This window comes from Amphiura filiformis, chromosome 10, assembly GCF_039555335.1.
Source record: "Amphiura filiformis chromosome 10, Afil_fr2py, whole genome shotgun sequence".
NCBI lineage: Eukaryota > Metazoa > Echinodermata > Ophiuroidea > Amphilepidida > Amphiuridae > Amphiura > Amphiura filiformis.
The window spans coordinates 17,521,076-17,541,372 of NC_092637.1; the positions used below are offsets into that span (position 1 = coordinate 17,521,076).

At 35.6% G+C, this 20,297-nt stretch overlaps 1 protein-coding gene across 1 annotated transcript in view; it reads left to right on the top strand.

Annotated features, from left to right (window-relative positions):
* Window positions 1–1,629: 1,629 nt before the first annotated feature.
* The window catches only part of LOC140162583 (dehydrogenase/reductase SDR family member 11-like), a 34,417-nt gene continuing 15,749 nt past the window's right edge, over window positions 1,630–20,297 (top strand). Inside the window, exon 1 of the mRNA XM_072185844.1 lies at window positions 1,630–1,895. Coding sequence (XP_072041945.1) covers window positions 1,761–1,895 — 135 coding nt within the window. The 5' untranslated portion in view covers window positions 1,630–1,760. The remainder of the gene's footprint in view (window positions 1,896–20,297) is intronic.

Genomic DNA, 20,297 nt, shown 5'->3' on the forward strand with positions numbered 1-20,297 from the left:
GCCCTTTGGAAATGTCTGCGAGCAGTAGGAGTAGACACCAAACTGGTGAACCTCATTGCAAAAATGTATGAGCAAACCAAATGCTCAGTTGTCGCAAATGGAAAGATCGCCGATTGGTTTGAAGTCCTAGTTGGTGTTAGACAGGGATGTCTTCTCTCACCATGCCTCTTCAATCTATATCTGGAGTTTGTCATGAAGGACATCCAAAATCTAGGTTCAGGTGTGCAGATGGGTGACATATGCATTAACAACATCCGATATGCAGATGACACCACACTCATGGATATGGACTTTGAGAACCTGCAAATCTCCACTAATGAATTGGAAAAAGCATGCAGCAGCTGGGGAATGAAAATTAACCCAACAAAATGCAAGATCATGTCTGACGATCCAAGAGATATCATGCTGAACCAAATGCCCGTTGACAAGGTAAATAACTTTGTCTTTCTGGGTAGCAGTGTGCCCTCAGTAGAAGAGGATATTAAACGTCGCACAAAGTTGGCAGCCTGGGCATTTGGTAGATTGAAAAATACCATCTGGTCTAACCATGACATCACCAGATCGCTGAAAGTAAGGATCTACCAGTCCCTCATCCTCCCTATTTGCCACCTATGGGTCAGAATCCTGTGAGCTACGTGAATTCGATCGACACAGACTGGATGTCTTTGAAATGCGATGCCTTAGAGCAATGCTTGGAGTTTCCCTACTTGACAAAATCCGCAACAATTCCATCAGACAGAGTCTCAACATCACTAGCTCCATCAATGATGTTTTCTGCCGGAGACGTTTGAAATGGGCTGGGCACATCTTCAGGATGCCTCTACATCGGCTTCCCCACCAAGCTTACATTAATGACTTCAGCAAGAAATGACCACCAGGTCGTCCACCAACCAGATGGAAGGACCAAATTCAGAGAGACTTGGGTATGACCCCACAGGAAGCAAAGACACAAGCAACAGACAGAACTGAATGGAGGAGGCTTACTCGGCAGAGTGCAAAGGGCCACACCGGCCTGCGCATATAAGTCAAGTAAGTCAAATCAAGGACGGTTAGGCAGATATTACATACAAATGACGTTTTTTACAAATTAACTGCTACGGATACCCAGAAATATCCCCAATCTAGTATATTCACAGCTCATATCTTACCCCCTCAGAAAATCGAATCAGCACGGTAAATTAATGTTTACGCCCTCATGGTACCTTAATGCGCCGTATGTAACCCAACTTAACGTAAAAACTGGTAATCATGCTAATTAACTAAAGAAATGAAAATATCTGTTTCAACTTTCAGATTTGCATACAAGTAAGATGGGATAACAGTAAAACAAACTATGGGGAAAGAAAGAGGTACATTCATGTGAGAAAGTTATACAAAATAAGGTTACTGAGAATTAAGAAAAAATGACAAAAATCATGGGGAGTGTGTTTAATTTCCGTGTGGCGTTTTTTTAAAAGACAGTTCTTGTTGATGTTGGTATTGTGCACCGACCTTTGATCCGGGCCTTTGAGAGTTCAAAGTACTGCAAACAAGTGGCCGAAGCTGGGTGTCCCCGGCCTTATGAGTAGTCATTTATAATATTTGCTATCATCGGTATCAGCTGGTATCGGAAGTGTAGTAAGAACTTTTTTCACGTGTATTTCAATGCGGTGTATTTAGTGGTGTGCAACCAGAGATCGTATTAAATTACATACGAATCTATAGCTATAGAGAGAGATTGATTCGCCTGGTTTTTCCACCAAAGTTTAATACTTTGCACAATGTCAGATCGTTGGGTTGGTAGAGTGGCTCTGGTGACTGGTGCATCTGTTGGTATTGGTGCTGGTATTGTTAAACGATTCGCTCAGTTGGGGTTGAAAGTCGTTGGATGTGCTAGAAATATTGACAAAATCAAGGTATATTATTATTATACACGTATATTAAGCTTACAAAACCGCAGCCTAGCGTTGGCCCTACGTACCTTCCGGGCGTACCTAAACACTATTGTCATGATAACAGTTGGTCATAGTGGCGCAGATATTTTTTTATCTGGAGTTTGCTCCGATATTTGTTAATTTTGTTTGTTCATTATAAAGTTTTAGTTGTACCACATTGGATGGGTTGAACTGTCCTTTATTTAGTTTTTTTGTTTTTCTAGTACGTGATGCGTAACCATTTTCTTACTTCAAGTGTACACGTTGTTTTGGTGATCGAAGCAGCAAAAAAAAAATGATTTTCATTATCATGTGCCGAATTTGGAAGGCTTTTAAGAGAGATTTTCTGAGAAATACTGATGCCATGGGAAAAAGGTGGAAGATGGGGGTCAGCAAATTTCAACCATATTTTGGCAATTTAATAAGTTTGGATAAGTGTTCATAATAATCAGTATAAAAAAATCTGCTATGCCCCCTCCTGGGAAATATGGGGCCCCCTAAAATATGCCCCCTAACACGTATTTCTCTGACTTGTAAATGCCGTTTTATGCCATTTTTGAACAAAATTTTGGCACCTAAGACAAGCATCTATGAAAGTAAATTTTTCTACACACCTTCTTTCATCAGAAGACTATACGAAAAATATAAAACAACAAATGGTTATTTTGGGATGTTCCATTTATGAACAGGGTGGGGCCCATATTTCACATTTTACAACTTTTGAAAAAAAGTGAAATATCCTTCTACTTTGTGACGTCATTGTAGGAGTTCCTCAATCTTTCTCACATTGTTCATTACAGGAGAGAACCTCTGTACATAGGTCATTTATATAATGCAATAAAAATCATGGAGACTTTTTTACTTTTCATAGAACACAAACATGGATTTTCCCAATATGTGACATTGGTATAATGATGCTATATACAACACCAACATCAAATATAAGATCTTTTCACTGTAGCAGTCCCTTTTCTTGAGCCAATAGTCAGTTATTGCATTGAGGAGTTAAGAACCACATTTAAGAATGCAAATCAAATACAGGGGTAGGTGTTTCTCTTGAGCATATTGGTAAAATCGCCAGTAGATAGGCCTAATGCTCCTTGAATATGAGCCCCTACCTCATGTCACAAGCTCGTATTCATACATGTTAGTGGTATTATGAATCACAAGCTCCTATTTTTCTGATTCTTAATCATTTCACATGCATCAGTACTTAAGCTATAGGAACTAGGCCTAGTAGGGCCCCATACCCCAAAGTACTAAATCCTAATAACCTGGGGGTGGAACTTAATGCTAGGAGTGGGCTATAAATGGGACTTGTTTTGTTTTGCTTCGGGATAAGGTTTTTTGTATGTTCTATTTGACCTAGGCCTATCTCAACATGAAATTACAAATGTTAAGCCTGGGTTTCAAAAAAGAATGTGCACAGCAAAAATCCAAAATGGCCGCATTTTTCCCTGAAAATCACATTTTTAGCCATACCTTTGTCATTTTTTGGGTCTTTTTACCAGGTTCTGGCGTCTAGTCTATGTTGTTTTGGGTCAATCAATCTATTTATGCAGTTAGAAGTAGTCTCAAATCTTCATGTGTTGAGTTACGACCATTTCTGACCTAATGCACCTTTTTTACCCACACTTTGAACCAGGCCCATAGACCTCATATTTAAATCACAGAAAAAGCTAGACAACAGGTTAAAACTTACATAACATTATAAATTGGAAAAACAAAATAGACACACAACATACGTTACATCAAGTAAAAAATGTAGATTTTTGCACTGCAGACTTTTATACAATTTTGATAGTTTAATGGATTTTATTGTATTTACATTTTTAGCAATTTCTTGCATTACAAAAGTTTGTATTACACTTTATATTACTGATTATACGAGGCTTCTTTAATTGTGAGCTAGGATAATTCAAGGAGAAGGCAGTTTCCATGGCAATGGCCAATTATATTAATTTTAAAGTAAATTTCCCCTGTAACATTTTTTGACAAATTCCCTCATCATGTGAACATGACCTAAACTTTACCCGAAATAGCCAGTATCAGGGATAATAAATTTTCTTTTCCTGATCTTTTTTACACTGTCAGTAGGGAGAGCTCCAACCAAGTCATGTGTATTGACCCTTGACCTTCTACGGTGACAGTGGTATGTTAAAATAAGATGAGGGAGAAAAAATTATTATCCTCGATACTGGCTATTTAGGAGTAAAATTTTTAAGGACATCTCCACAATATGAGGTAAAATTTACAACAAAAAAACACACATAATATAAATGGCTAGTTGTTATGTTGCTACGGAAACTGATAAGTGTCACAGGCACAATCTCAAACTGCTGCATGATAGTGTCCTATATCATCATCAGTGCCCTGTGGTCGCTGCTAACAGCTTTCATCCCCGGTATCAGTACCAACGCGCATCAGGTGATCCACTCGAAGGTTTTGTCCCCCGCGTTTCGTCCCCATTATCATCAAGGTAAAACGCAATATACCAACTTTTGTTGCCTCCCTCATCCCAGATGACAGCAACAACATTTTTCTGTGACCTATGACCTTTGAATTTTGGGCAGTTTGACCCCAAATTTTGAGCAATTTGTTGCATTAAAAAGTTTGTATTACACTTAATGAGTATATTATTGATATATGGATTCTTTAATTTTAAGCTACATGTATTAGGAGATTTCAAAGGGAAATCAATTGCCATGGCAATGCCCATTTATACTAATATTTAAGCGAATTTCCCCAGTAATCTATGATCTTTGAATTTTGGGCAGTTTGACCCCAAATTGACCCATTTTCTTCATTTTGAGCAATTTGTTGCATTAAAAAAGTTTGTATTACACTTTATAAGTATATTGATATACATGGATTCTTTAATTTTAAGCTACATGTATTAGGAGATTTCAAAGAGAAGGCAGTTGTCATGGCAATTGCCATTTATACTAATATTTAAGCGAATTTTCCCAGTAACATTAAGGGATCTAAAATGAGCGTTTATTGCGTTTCGACAGTATTTTTTGTGGGACATGAGAGCACCTCGGACCTATCAATTGCATTCTGAATATGAAGCATGTCTTTCTGATATCAAATAATTTTCATTTTTGAAAATCACAATATAATACAAATTTTATGACAAATTATAAAAATTTGATATTTTTCAATTTTTGATATATAACAGTGCTCGAAATAAATTATATAAATCTAATGATATATTCTTAAAGTGTATGTAGCAGGGAGGAAAAGCCAACGGTCAATTGAAAATTTTGACCTTTCATATTGAAGATATGGATTTTTTCCCAAAAAGACCTAATTTTTTTTGGTGTTTTGGGAAAAAAATCCATATCTTCAATAAGAAAGGTCAAAATTTTCAATTGATCGTCGGCTTTTCATCCCACTTCGAGTACTGTTAAATATCAAAAATATCAATTTTTAATCATTTGCCATAAAATGTGTATTACATTGCGAATTTCAAAAAATCTAAATTATTTGATATCAGAATGACATTCTTCGTATTCAGAATGCAATTCGATATGTCTGATGTGCTCTGATGTCCCAAAATAAATACTGTCCAAACGTTCATACCCCAGCCCTTAAGCAAATTCGATTTCACAAGAAAAGTAGGCCCTCTCCGAATAACTGCTAACAGAGCCCGTTTTAGTATTAGTTTCGATGTTGAAATAGCTGCATCACTTTCTAACATTTGTCAATAAAAACTGAACCTTACCTGTAAAGATAGACAAATTTGGAGCTTAAATGAAAATTTAGGCTTTATTTAATACAGCTAAAAATAAAGAAAAATATTGTCATTTTTAAACTTAGAAAATCACCGTACTTGAGTTTAGCATGAAAAATATCGCACTTTTCTGAAAAAGAGCATAAAGTAAGATGTGCACATTTTAAAACGGAAAAAGTCTCCACGATTTTTATTTGCTCAATTGATCAACCTATATCTACTTTATCCAACAAGTAAATAACTTTGACAAAAATATTGAGGAACTCTCACAATCATCTTGCAAACTTTGCTTTAAAATTAGGATTTTGCACTTTTCTGAAAAAAGAGCATAAAGTAAGATGTGCTCATTTTAAAACGGAAAAAGTCTCCACGATTTTTATTTGCTCAATTGTTCAACCTATATCTACTTTATCCAACAAGTAAATAACTTTGACAAAAATATTGAGGAACTCTCACAATCATCTTGCAAACTTTGCTTCAAAATTAGGATATTTCACATTTACACAATTGCTGAAAAGACCATTACACCCCTCTCTGAAAATGGAACAACCCAAATGTTGTCCAAAGAATTTTTAATTGTTATGTCGAGACAAAATGTGTATTATTACTGTGAAGTATAAATAAAATGTCTGCAGATGCGAGTTATTACGTGACTCTAATCAAAAGTTAGTGCACATTTCAAAATTTTTGTGTCTGAGAAGACAATCATGAGGGTAAATTTGAGGGGGGTCCAGTATCTCCCAGTGGGGGGTCCTCAAATTTTTTAATACCTCCACTGTAAATACTCATGGACACATGTTTGATTGACAAAATATGAACAAAATTTGCTGACCCCCATCTTCCACCTACCATCTGAGTCTATCGGATAAAGCCTCTTAAGCTAAATTGGCCCCAATATTGGAAATAAAAGTAAAATAGGTCCAATAACTACGCATCTAGTCATTTATTGTCAATATTGTGGCCATTTTGACTTTTAAGCCTTCCGAATTCGGCACATTTGGAGTACATGCAATCATAAGAAAATGGTCAACTTTGAGCTTGTCGTTTTATATGAAGTCAACCTATAAATTTACTGGGATTGAGCAAAGTTGTAAATTAAGACTAGTGGTCATATAAAAGTGATGTTTTATAAATTTTGACTATTATAACATCGACTTTGGGCCCCCTGAAAATGTTGAATTTGCAATAAATTTCATCTTCGTGAGGGCGCTGTTCGAAATGTAAATGAGTTGTGACCTCAACTTTTGGGATATGCATTGTATTTAATCTATATATAGCATCAGTGACAACAAAAAATAATTTATCTGACAAAAAATGTGAGTTTATGGGGGCTAAACTTGCCAGTTTACAAAACATTACATTTTTCTTGCATATTTAATGACCCCGTGACACAACACGCAATTACAGAAATGTTTTTTTACTTTTTGACAAATTGGGCATGTAGTTAGTGTGTATACAAGGTTTCAGACCTCTCTCTCTTTTTATAAAGAAGACGCAGACTCTCAAAGATGAAATTTATTTAAAGGGTAACTTTTGAGTCCAAATTTAGACCCCCATACTCCAACTTTTAAAATGACTTTAAAGGTTTTTAATTGTTTTACAGGTACAACATATGACTAAAATATAAAGCAAATCTGAGGGGGTCAGGTGGGGAGCCTCCTTGATATCATATGGAGTGACCCAGTAGTCTGACATGGTCCTACTACACGTTTACAAATCTTGAAAAGCAATAATCATCAACATGCAATTGATAATATTAATATTAAATAAAAGTTAAAATACAATCATACATACAATTTTTAAAGTGTATAAAACACAATATTCAGAAGTACATGCTCAAAATTTCAAGATTTGTATCTGGTATAACATGTACGTAAGAAAAAAAGGAACTATGAAGCCATATCGTTTAGGCCTATTCAACCTGCTGCTGTTTCTAAAGAATATTTTACACGGTTTGTGACACGATTAAGGGGGTACTACACCCCTGCCCAATTTTATGCCTATTTTTGCATTTTTCTCAAAAATTATAGCGCATTTGGGACAAGTAAGATATGTATATTATAGGGGCAAGGACTACAACTACTGCTCTGGAAATTTTTATTTCAGCACAGACAACAGTTGTGGAGTTACACTCAAAAATGAGGGAAAACCAGTGTTTGATCAATAAATCAATAACTATTTGCTTTGAGTCGCTGAATATTCAGTACAGTAGTTGCAGTCCTTGCCCCTATAATATACATATCTTACTTGTCACCAATGTGCTATAATGTTTGAGAAAAATGCAAAATAGGCACAAAATTGACCAGGGGTATAGTACCCCCTTAAGGATAACAAAATAATATTAAGTTATGTTAACCAAATGGCTCTTTATCTCCATTCTCATTATTTTGTAACATGTGTAATGTGACTTCTTTTTGCCATAACTAAAAAGTCACACAAAATATGTCCTTTGAAAGTGCATATGACTCGATTTTTGTTTGTCATTCTTAATTAAACCTAGCTACAGCTTGATGAAGTACACACCTGGTTCACTAAAATCAAATTAACGGTAGTTTATTTAAAAAAATGTTAATCAGAAAAGAAATTCATTAATTTGGTGTTATTAGACGGGTAGGTTTTCATTTAAAGGGCATTTCGTGATCCACACCATCATTTGAGATTTTTATACCACTGGAAACCTCTGGCTACATAATGTTTATGTACAAAAAAAATCTTGCAGGTAAAAAATATCGTGAAATTTGAATTGCGTTCTGGTACACCAGAACGAAATTACAACACACAAGGAGCACTCACCCCACGCACATAATCATGCATAACTCGCAAACCCAAAATCGGAATCAACAGAAATTTTGGGAATACGTTTTTTTCGTGATATCTACTGAAAAATGTCATGAATAGAGAATGCTAGGATCACGTAATACTTCTTTAAAATGTTTTGTGATTATTTTTTACCAAACTATTCCGCTCGATGAAAGTACGCACCTGGTTCACTAATGTCAAGTTAACGGTATTATTCATAAAATATCTATAAAATGTTGATTAGAAAAGAAAACGTTTGGATTTATTTTAGGTTTTTAATTAATAGTCAATTATTTTGTAATTGAATTGTCATTATTTTATCCAGCTGCTTTTAAAATGAAAGTCCGCAGCTGGTGAACTGATATCCGGTTTACTCCTGCTTTTCAAAAATCGGTGATTAATTTATATCAAAAACTTCCTTCACCCAATGCAATTTGGGGAGCTGCAGAGATGATTGGTGGATGTTACAATCTAAGTGTGGATAGGTTTGTGCCAGGTTCGCCTGCAACTAGCCTAGTTGATGCGATCTGATTGTGATGATTCACCATGGCAGCGAAATTACAGCGCTTTGAAGGCTGGGAAAAGGCGCTATAAAAGTATATAAATCCGAAATTTATTAATTTTTTTGTAGAAACTCTACAAAGTTGTACAACTGCACGCATGTCCCTACAGCAATATCTATTAAAATATCGCACAGTAGCGTAAAATTCTTTAAATGTGATAAGATTCTATACATTTTGCAACGTAGTGACGCAAAGATATCGGTAAATTGTATAAAATTCGAAAAAAGTTGCATACAAATGTTATTGCAAACGATTAAATATATTATGAACTATAGATAGTGCTTAGCTTTAAAAACCAAGATGTTTACTAGTAGTTCATAAACAGGGTGTTGTAGTTCCTACAATTAAGCAATACACAATTACACACATACTTTTAATATTCAAATGAATGGTTTGATGTGTTCACCTCTTATACCAAGAAGAGTTAAAAAGCGTTACAAGTAAACGTAGGCCAATCAAATGTATTTTCTTACGGAGCTATCAGCTGTTGAACAAAAGTTGTTCAGCGATTGTATAACAATATCGCATTGATCGATTGGTTATTCAGGCGTTTCATTGAAGAATGAAAGTGATCACTTTTGATTCACTTTACGCTTGGCGGTCGCCCTGGACAGACCTGTTGTGCTTTTATCTAGATTTGCATCTAGATTTCGCGGATTTCTTAGTTCTAAAAAATAGTTCATGCCCTTTGTAGTCTATATAGCATGTGCCCACTTCATAATCTAATTCACTATGGTAGCAGTTTCCACGCTTTTGGATGAGTTTATATCAACAGAATTCTTCTAGCTGGCTGGAAATTACAGCACATTGGCATTGCTCAAGAGAACAGTAGGCCTTACGCAAGTGGCGCTGACAGACAGACACGTGTTTTTGAAGCGGTTTCGCAGGTAAATGGTTGGATGACCATTAATAGTGGTAAGCTCACCAATGATACGTCTATGCAATGGCGATGGTAAGCAGGGAGGCAAGTTCTATCCTTTCTCCGGTTTTTCTTTCTCCATGTTGGACAGCTTTTTGTACGAGGAACTAGCCAGGTTAGTAAATTTTATTCATGTACAGCTTAAAATAATTCCGTCGGTGATCGGAATTTTGATTAATAATTCAAAGACGTGGATGTCATTTATACACTGATAACCGAATGGAGAGTTCATTACAGGAGCGTATTAGTAGCTGCCTGAAGTCAAACTTAATGGCAATATTGCACCGATATCTGTATATGTCGGGTAAATGAAGGAGCGTATCAATAGCTGCCTGAAGCCAAAATATGGCATCATTGTTGTCAGCATTCCGGGTTATACATTATTAATATGATTACAGGATATTCATTTCAAAGTAGAAGTCAAAATATACATTAGCGTTTTTGCAGTTTTTGTAGATTCTAGATTTGTTATCACTGATAATAACATTAATAATAATTTGGAAATAGCGTAATTTCAACCATCAGATTTTTATCACAGAATACCTCAACCTGGAGCAGTCGGAAGTCCCGGGGTTTTCGGTGTTACGAGGTAGAAATATTTGGTTTGTGCAGTTTGAGCGCAGTTATAATTAACCCCCGATAATAAAAGGGTGGTTGAGATGAGTTGTTGATATTCAGATTTTGCCTGAAGATTTTGACTCCAATTTCGTGGTGTCAGAGTTTGAGTAAAACATGTTTAAGAGCAATAATCCCGCAATTACATGCAGATGCAGTTTTTAAGAAGATAGCCTACATCTAAGCAAACTGATTTTGGTGAACAGAAGGATTGGTAAAACAGGTTTAAAAGAGGAATTGTGCCAACATTCAGAGGTCATTAATTTTGATATTCTTTTTTTTTTCATATTGAGGAACTCAATCATGAGTTTCCGATTGGATAGGGGAATAATGTCAACTGGCTATGATTGCCATTATATTCCAAAATGTATTGTTTTATTTCTAATGTTTCAGAGATCGAGCTAAAGAGCAAGATTTTAGCTTTCGATAAGTATTCAGATGTCGGTTCAAAATGTATAAAGAAACAAAATAAGCGCAAGTGCGTGAAATGCCAAATCTTTTAAGATCGTTTACTTGATTCATTTCATTTTCTCGAGCTTAAAGTGGTCAATGTATTAGTATTGATTACAAGCAGGGTTGTCGTCTAGTCTTGCCAGCAAGACTTCAGGCTTTATCATAAACATAATGACATCTACGGACCCGATCAGATAATGTCATAAAGATAAATAAAGATTACTGAGTTACAGTTACTGGAAATAGGTTGTAGTCATTTTTTAGAATAAGCTTCCAAAATATGCAATTTGTTTTGTCGGGTTATCAGAATTCCGTCACATTGGCATAAAGTCTCAATATTAACAGTTATTGAGTTTTAATGAGAATCTTTAAGCTCAATAAGTTATGTATCATTCTTTTTATATTGATTTGATAAAATTGATAGCATTGCGAATATAATATCAGGCTTCTTTATGTTAACGGTTTTGTTTGGGATCTCATATCTGCATAAATTACGTTTGTCAAAGTTATCATCATTGGTTAAGTTCCGGAGAATTTAAGGATTGCTCCTCGAGTTTGGTGGAGCCCCGTATAGATTACTTCTCCACTGGGAAGAGTTCAAAATGTTGAGATTGTTAAGATTATATGTTTCTTTGTTTTTCTAAATTCCCCGCGAAGAGATTGCAGATGGATATAAACGAGATGTAGGATTTAGGTAATTGAGCATTGAACAGCTAGTGGTGAGTTTTCTTTCGCGTAAGGATTCTGATTTTGGTTTTCACAGGGTAGAGTAGATTCAATTTTCTTCTATGAAGATGAGAATTATGCTTGTCGTATTCTTTTACGTCAAGAGGGAGTAAGGCTGAGTTACATTCCTTCAGGTGCATTCCCTGGTTTCCAGAGCTGGTGAGTGTAGGCGATGCCTGCATAGCTATCTGGTAATCTGTTACAATTAGGCTTTTCAGTCTAGTTTGCATAGCATAGCCTAATATCTGTGCTTTGGGCTAAGTGCGGTCCCGTCATTAATGTCATAAGTTAAGGGCAATCTTGGTTAAGGGAGAAATGGAAGTTTTTTCTTTCAAGCGCAGTTACGCGGTGGCCCGTTTCCGTTTAGTATAGCACATAATGTAGTAGTTCGGATTAAGACAGAACGGACAATGATGCTGTTTTCACTGGATATAAATATCACGAATGTGTTTCTAAGAGGAAACATGAGCGCAAAATCAGAATTATTGAAAAGGTGTTCATGTATGCCTTTCCAGGTATATTCGGTAATGGTTCTCTTTTGAGACTGCCTATATTAATATAATATGAATGAAACATCGGGTTTTCTGAAGTTAATTGAGTTCCAGAAAGGAGTTGGAGTGAAATAATGATTTTTTTAGGAAAATTCGGTAATTAGTTATTATGGAACGAGAAGCGTTGATAATGGTAACCAAGTTGAGGTCTTAAGAGGAGCCAGAGAAATGGGTCGGGCATACTTGATAATATGCAAGGGTAAAGTTAATTGTCAACGAAACAGGGAGCTAGCGGACAGTGTAATTATGTCCACTGAATTTAAATTTGAATTTAAATGCTATGAAGCTGAACCAGAGGGTAGAACATGATTCGAAAGCGGATTTAAAAGTTCATTGGCAGAATATTGGCTGTAAATGCCATGAGTGCGACCCAAAAGGAACCAGAGGGTATTATAGGAGTCTGAATGGACAGCGGGATTAATAGTCCATTGGCTGTACACGCCATGATTATGTTCCTAAGAGGAACCAGAGCGTAATTATGAGTTATGGAAATTACATTGGACTTATAAAAACTGGCACTGAACGCCACGTATAGTAGTGCCTAAGAGGAAATAGAGCGTAAATATGAGATTCTGGTAGTTTCATCCACTGGCTGAGAATGCCCCGAATACGTGTGTTCCTAAGAGGAACCAGAGCGCAATGAGTACTTAAATGGAAAGAGGAATTTCCATTGCTGAGGTATGAATGAATGAATGAGTTCCTAAGAGGAACCAGAGCTTAATCATGAGTAATGATTTTCTGATCAGACAGCATAATTAAGTTTATTGGCTACGAATGGCATGAATGTGTTCATGAGATGAACCAAAGCTTAATCGTGAGTTACTGATTGGTAAGCGCAATTATGTATTGGCTACGAAGGTCATGAACGAGTTCCTAAGAGGAACCACGGTGTAACGGTCTTTATAAATTCGTTACAAAATGGAAATAGTTATTGTTCGGGATGTTTTCTAAGAGACGTCTACAGAGCATGTATACTTATCGTAATCGATATATAAGGAATAATGAAATTTATACTCCGAGTGAGAGTAGATAGAGCAAAGTAAAAGCCAGAAATATTTAAAATTTGCTTATGTTATAGCAAGCGTTTTTAATCAAAGACGTGTTCCAAAGAGGAGCCAGAGCTTAACACAGGAATTTGATAATTAGTGATCATTCTGCGTTTTTTCTTTAAAAAGAAACAAGATATAAAAATATCATTTTGTAAGCGCACAAAGATGCCTAGTGTTGAGAAGATAATCATAAATAGGGGGCCTACGCCTAATATCAGCTGAAGGCCGGTCATATTATATATAGGCCTATACATTATTAGCAAGTCAAGGCGCAATCCAAAATTGATATAGCAGCATGAGGTTTAAGATTGTCGGCCAGAAATCTAACGATTCAGAGATCAATAGATATTTAAAGACGAATATACTGGCATTCAGGCATCAATATGCACGCTGTGATTTCAACTAGTCAACAAATCCGCTACTAAGCTGTTCCCCATTTCGGTTTCGTATTCTGTTGCAGCTATTCGCAATGACTTCACCTAGCTGTGCGAATTTCGAAAAAAAATTATTATTCTCTTGAGTAGACTGATCGTGTCTTTCCTTTTTTTGTCGTTACCGTTCCGGCCATCCGAGTCATATTAATAACACTTCGAGAACTTAGGCCTAAATCATCAGTGTTCTACGCATTAAAATATGGCAATTGGCATTATGATGTTGATATCTTTAATACTAAGCTTTAATAAGCCATGAGATTTCAAGCAGTGTTTTTGGCTTGGAAATTGGTTTGCTAAAGAGCATCCGGCAAAAAATTTCATGGAGATGAATAGCATTCGTATAATGCCTTCGGACGTTTTGATTTTAGCAGGTTTCTTCAGCGGAATTTAAGCTTTGAAGAGATGCGGTATTCAGATTTTTAATGATGCTCTTCACAATTGCAGAGAGTAGCAAATAAGGTTTTAAGTAGGCAAGGATTTAATTCTTCAGATCAATTAAGCTTTTGCGGGTTCTCATTCATAAATATATTTCTGAGGTAGTAATGTTATATAAAGGAACACACGTGTAGGCCTATTTAGAAAGCTATAGGCTAGTTGCTATATATATATAGGGCCTACATTATTGCATGCTGCATGCCCACGCTGGAATTTTGAAGGATTTTTTCCTATAGTAATAGCTCAAGATCTGGAGGAATATGATTATGCGGCGGCCCAGTCAGGTTGTGAAGTAGCAAAGTGTTTGCTTTCACAATATGCCAAAGATACGGTTGTGTTGAAGATATTCTTCAAGCTCGTATACGTGATTAGGCCTACATGGATTAATGTCTTGTATCAGATCATGTAGAAGTTTTCTCTTTAAAATGAGACCAGTTGCGATTTCACTATTTGCTTTAACATTTAGAGAATTGTTTAATCGGTTTCACGGTTCAATGTAGGGCCTTTGCATATTTATAGTAAATTGAGCCCTTTTCTCGATAAGCCCGTTCTTTGGTCTTTACGGGAGGAGCTGCTGCGACAAGGCGTCATATCCCATGTGAATGTTGTTTTTGTGTGTATTTATTATGTTTAGGGAAACAGCGGCAGCGCGTATGAAAATGTTTTATTCGCGTTTAAGGTGGTACGAAAGGCAAAATCAAGTTGCTCTGATTGAGATTAAAATAGACTTGTTGCAGAGAGATATGCAAAATAATCTTAATTCCAAAATTTGAGCCAAATCGGACAAACAGTTTTTGAGATATTGCTGTTGAAAGATTCTTTGTATTCTATTGTTTTTGCCAATATATTGATGAAGTTAATGAGGAAAATTGGCAAAATGTAGCTCATTAATATAATTTTGCCAATATTTTCCAATATTTTATGAATAAACCTTCAGACTACTTTTAAAATTTTGACCTGTTAACTTTTGTATCTCTATGAAAACCTTTAACAAAGATTTTCCCTTATCAAATTTGCATATAAAATAAAAGTAGTATGAAGGTATAATGCTAAGATATTGGTAAATATTGGCAAACATGAATATTCATGAAACACATTATGCCAATTTTCCTCATTAACTTGATCAATATATTGGCAAAAACAATAGAATACAAAGAATCTTTCAACAGCAATATCTCAAAAACCGTTTGTCCGATTTGGCTCAAATTTTGGAATTAAGATTATTTTGCATATCTCTCTGCAACAAGTCTATTTTAATCTCAATCAGAGCAACTTGATTTTGCCTTTCGTACCACCTTAAGCGTAGCGCATTTAGCGAATAAATGTATTTTCTTACGGAGCTATCAGCTGTTGAACAAAAGTTGTTCAGCGATTGTATAACAATATCGCATTGATCGATTGGTTATTCAGGCGTTTCATTGAAGAATGAAAGTGATCACTTTTGATTCACTTTACGCTTGGCGGTCGCCCTGGACAGACCTGTAAATTGTCAAGATTTCAAGAGAAAAAGGTTAGATTTTGTTTTTAAGAATGCTTTTTCCTAATTTGGAGTTTGTTGGTAAATTGATCTAATTTTTCTCTTGGTCTGGTAAGTAGGCTTAAGAGTAGGTTTTTTCCTGGAATTAGTACAGCCAGGACATACCGGTAGATTTTCCAGATCCCAACAGAACGAGGTTCGGTTTTGTTTTTTAACATGTTTAAGAACGCGTTTCTCAATGTCGTGTTCGTCGGTTAAGCTAGCATAATTTTATCTTTGGTCCGGTACCGTACGCAGGCCTAAGGATAGGCTTTTAGCATGTATCACGTAATTCAGCACAACACCAAGTCCAGAGCTGCTGCGACAAGGCGTCATATCCCATGTGAATGTTGTTTTGTGTGTATTTATTACGTTTAGGGAAACAGCGGCAGCGCATGAAAAATGTTTTATTCGCGTTTAAGCGTAGCGCATTTAGCGAATAAATTAAGGAAAATCAGGGCTTAAGGGGGTACTACACCCCTGGCCAATTGTGTGCCTGTTTGTATTGTTCTCAAAAATTATAGCGCATTGGTGACAAGTAAGATGTGTATATTATATGGGCAAGGACTACAACTACTGCACTGAAAATTCAGCATCTCAAGGCAAGTAGTTATTGATTTATTGATCAAATATTGGTTTTCCCTCATTTTTGACACCACAACTGCTGTCTGCGTTGAAATAAAAAAAAATAGGCACAAAATTGGGCAGGGGTGTAGTACCCCCTTAACCTACCACTAATTGTAAATCAGTTAATTGTAAATCATTTAATCACCATTCATTTCAGAAAAGCATATTAAAGAAAATATTAAAAGTCCCCAAAAGTCTTAAGTAGTGGAACAGTATCAATTCAAAATGGCCGCTTATGCAAGGGTGAAATTTGGTCAAATCTTGTTTAAAACCATACCAATGTCTTGCTCTCATCATAAGGATTCAGAAAAAGTATAGTTCGACCAGTCTCCAATATACAGTTCTTGAGTTATAGGCAAAAAGGTCAAAGGTCACGTTTTTGGGTCCACAGTCGTTTATAATAGAAAAAAATTCTGGTCTCAAATTGTTCCTTTGGAAAAAATAAATCAAAATGAGAAACGTTGCATTGTTTTGGATGTTTTGTTCCATAGGTAACATCACAAACTAGGTCAAGGTTAACATGGCTCAATGGAATTCGATTTTCTTTGCCATATTACCAAGGTAACAAAACACCTGACCTGTGTTATTACAAACTATTCTTTTTGTTTAAATGTTTCTGCAAGCGGAGCAATATGAAACCATTTTGAATTTTATTTTCAATTTGTCCATGGTACGCGCTGTTGTTGATGTAAAGACTGTACAAAAAGTAACGCAGCTGTTATAAATACTCCTATACCTTCACAAAATAATAATTGTTTTCACAATATTTCAACATAAAAAGAAGAATTTATTTACGCGCATTTTGATACCCCGTTTGTCTAATATTGTTCAATATTAGCAACACAGCAGTGTTTTGCAAGAAAAATTCCCGAATTTAAAAGTTGCAGCTATTTGTATTGATTTGAAGTCAGCGCGAAGATAATGGAGGGTTATATAAGTGCCACATTGCTTGCGTAATAACCATTGATCGCTGTAACTACAACTTTGAAATTCGGGTATTTTTCTTTAAAAGTACTACTGTGTTGTTAATATTGAACGACATTTGTCAAATCGGGTATCAAAATGCGTGTAAATAAATCATGCTTCTCTCTATGTTAAAATATTGTGCAAACAATTATTAGTTCTGAAGCTATAGGCGCATTTATAACAGCTGCGTTACTTTTTGTGCAGACTTTAGTATTGGTACTTTTTTTGTTGGTGGTGATCGTGCATGGTAGTGGTGATGATTCATATAAAATGACAAGCCCAAAGTTGACCATTTTCTTATGATTGCATGTAGTACAAATGTGCCGAATTCGGAAGGCTTGAAAGTCAAATTGGCCCCAATATTGAAAATAAAATGGAAATAAAAGTAAATAGGGCCAATAACTATGCATCTAGTCATTTATTTTCAATATTGTGGCCATTTTGACTTCTAAACCTTCCGAATTCGGCACATTTGCAGTACATGCAATCATAAGAAAACGGTCAACTTTAGGCTTGTCGTTTTATATGAAGTCAATCTATAAAATTAATGGGATTGAGCGAAGTTGCAATTTAAGACTAGTAGTCATATAAAAGTGATGTTTTATAAATTTTGAAGGTTGACCACATCGACTTTGGGCCCCTGAAAATGGTGAATTTGCATTAATTTTCATCTTCGCGAGGGCGCTGTTGGAAATGTAAATAAATGGTCACCTCAATGTCTTGGATATGCATTGTATTTGTCCTATATATCGCATCAGTGACAACCAAAAACAATTAATCTGACAAAAAATGTGAATTTAGAAAATCTGTAAAACGAAATGGAAATAAAAGTAAATAGGGCCAATAACTACTCATCTAATCATTTATTTTTAATATTGTGGCCAATTTGACTTTCAAGCCTTCCGAATTCGGCACATTTGCACTACATGCAATCATAAGAAAATGGTCAACTTTGGGCTTGTCATTTTATATGAAGTCAACCTATACAATTACTGGGACTTAGCAAAGTTGTAATTTAAGACTAGTAGTTATATAAAAGTGATGTTTTATAAATTTTGAAGGTGGACCACATCGACTTTGGGCCCCCCATGATGCAGTCATGTCTACAGTAGAATTCATTTCGACCTTTGCAGGACTTAAACCCCATTAAAAGCTATTAAACCAAGATAACACTCATTGAAGCAGCTCAACTGATTAAATCAGATCTTCTCTGGTTGTGCACAAGTGTCTGTTTTCAATGTGCGACATCACAATAAAGCTGGTATTATAGCTTCAGTTGGGTAACCGATTATAAAGGAAACGAAAGGAAACAATGGTATGTGTACTTTTGTTCACGAAATGAGACAAAGACCTGCTTTTTGTTAACCAGCATTCTTCAAAATGAGCAACATAATGATTGTTGACTTAACACGGTTTGGAAATAATTTCTTCATATTTTTGGTGTTATCTGTCGTTTACATATCCTTCCTAAAACACAAAAGTGCGACCCTCTCCAAACATCTAAATTAGCTAAAAATTAGGGACATGTTACAAAACTATATTTTCTAGAACCTATTTAGAATAGTTAAAATGTAGCTTATACCCTTTTTTAGTGGCATCCTTCAGAAGTGAGCGGTCCGATACTAATATATTCGGTCAAATCTCCATTCAATTAACACGGGGAGTTGGCTAGCTATGCCTTGCCCTCACTCATATTTTACAAAAGTGCGACTATTTCTGAACATCTAACCTAGCTGTAATTTTAGGTCATGTTAGAGAAATATATTTGCTAGAAGTTTGGAGAATAGCTCAAATATTGGCTGGTTATTTTTCACACAGTGATGTTAACTAGGCATGTGCCCATTCTTCCAACGTACATCATTTGTAGAGTTCACGCGTCAATGGTGAGAGCACTGTGTATTGTGTATAGGAAAACGGACAGTAACTGCAGTATGCTGAAAATGTTGAATTTGCAATAAATTTCATCTTCGTGAGGGCGCTGTTCGAAATATAAATGAGTTGTGACCCCAATTTTTTGGGTATGCATTGTATTTATCCTATAGCATCGGTGACAACAAAAAATAATTAATCTGACAAAAAATGTGAATTTAGGGGGGCTAAACTTGCCAGTTTACAAAACCATACATTTTTTCTTGCATATTTAACGACCCCGTGACACAACGCACAATTACAGAATTTTTTTATTTTTTATTTTTTGACAAATTGGGCATGCAGTTAGTGTGTATGCAAAGTTTCAGACCTCTCTTTCTTTATATAAAGAAGGCACAGACTCCCAAAGATGAAATTTATTTAAAGGGTAACTTTTGGGTCCAAATTTAGACCTCCCTACTCCAACTTTAAATGCCTGCCACAGAAAATCCGTAAGAGCTACAGACCTCAAATTTGCAGGTTTTAATATTTTTACAGGTACAACATATGACTAAAATATAAAGCAAATCTAAGGGGGTCAGGTGGGGCGCCTCCTTGATTTGATATGGAGTGACCCTAAAATCAAATTAACGGTAGTTTATTAAAAAAAATGTTAACCAGAAAAGAAATTAATTAATTTGGTGTTATTAGACGGGTAGGTTTTCATTTAAAGGGGCATTTCGTGATCCACACCATCATTTGAGATTTTTATACCACTGGAAACCTCTGGCTACATAATGTTTATGTACAAAAAATTTCTTGCAGGTAAAAAATATCGTGAAATTTGAATTACGTTCTGGTACACCAGAACGAAATTACAACACACAAGGAGCACTCACCCCACGCACATAATCATGCATAACTCGCAAACCCAAAATCGGAATCAACAGAAATTTTGGGAATACGTTTTTTTCGTGAATATCTACTGAAAAATGTCATGAAAAGAGGATACTAGGATCACGAAATACTCCTTTAAAACGTTTTATGATTATTTTTTACCAAGCTATTCCGCTCGATGAAAGTACGTACCTGGTTGACTAATGTCAAGTTAACGGTATTATTCATACAATATCTATAAAATGTTGAT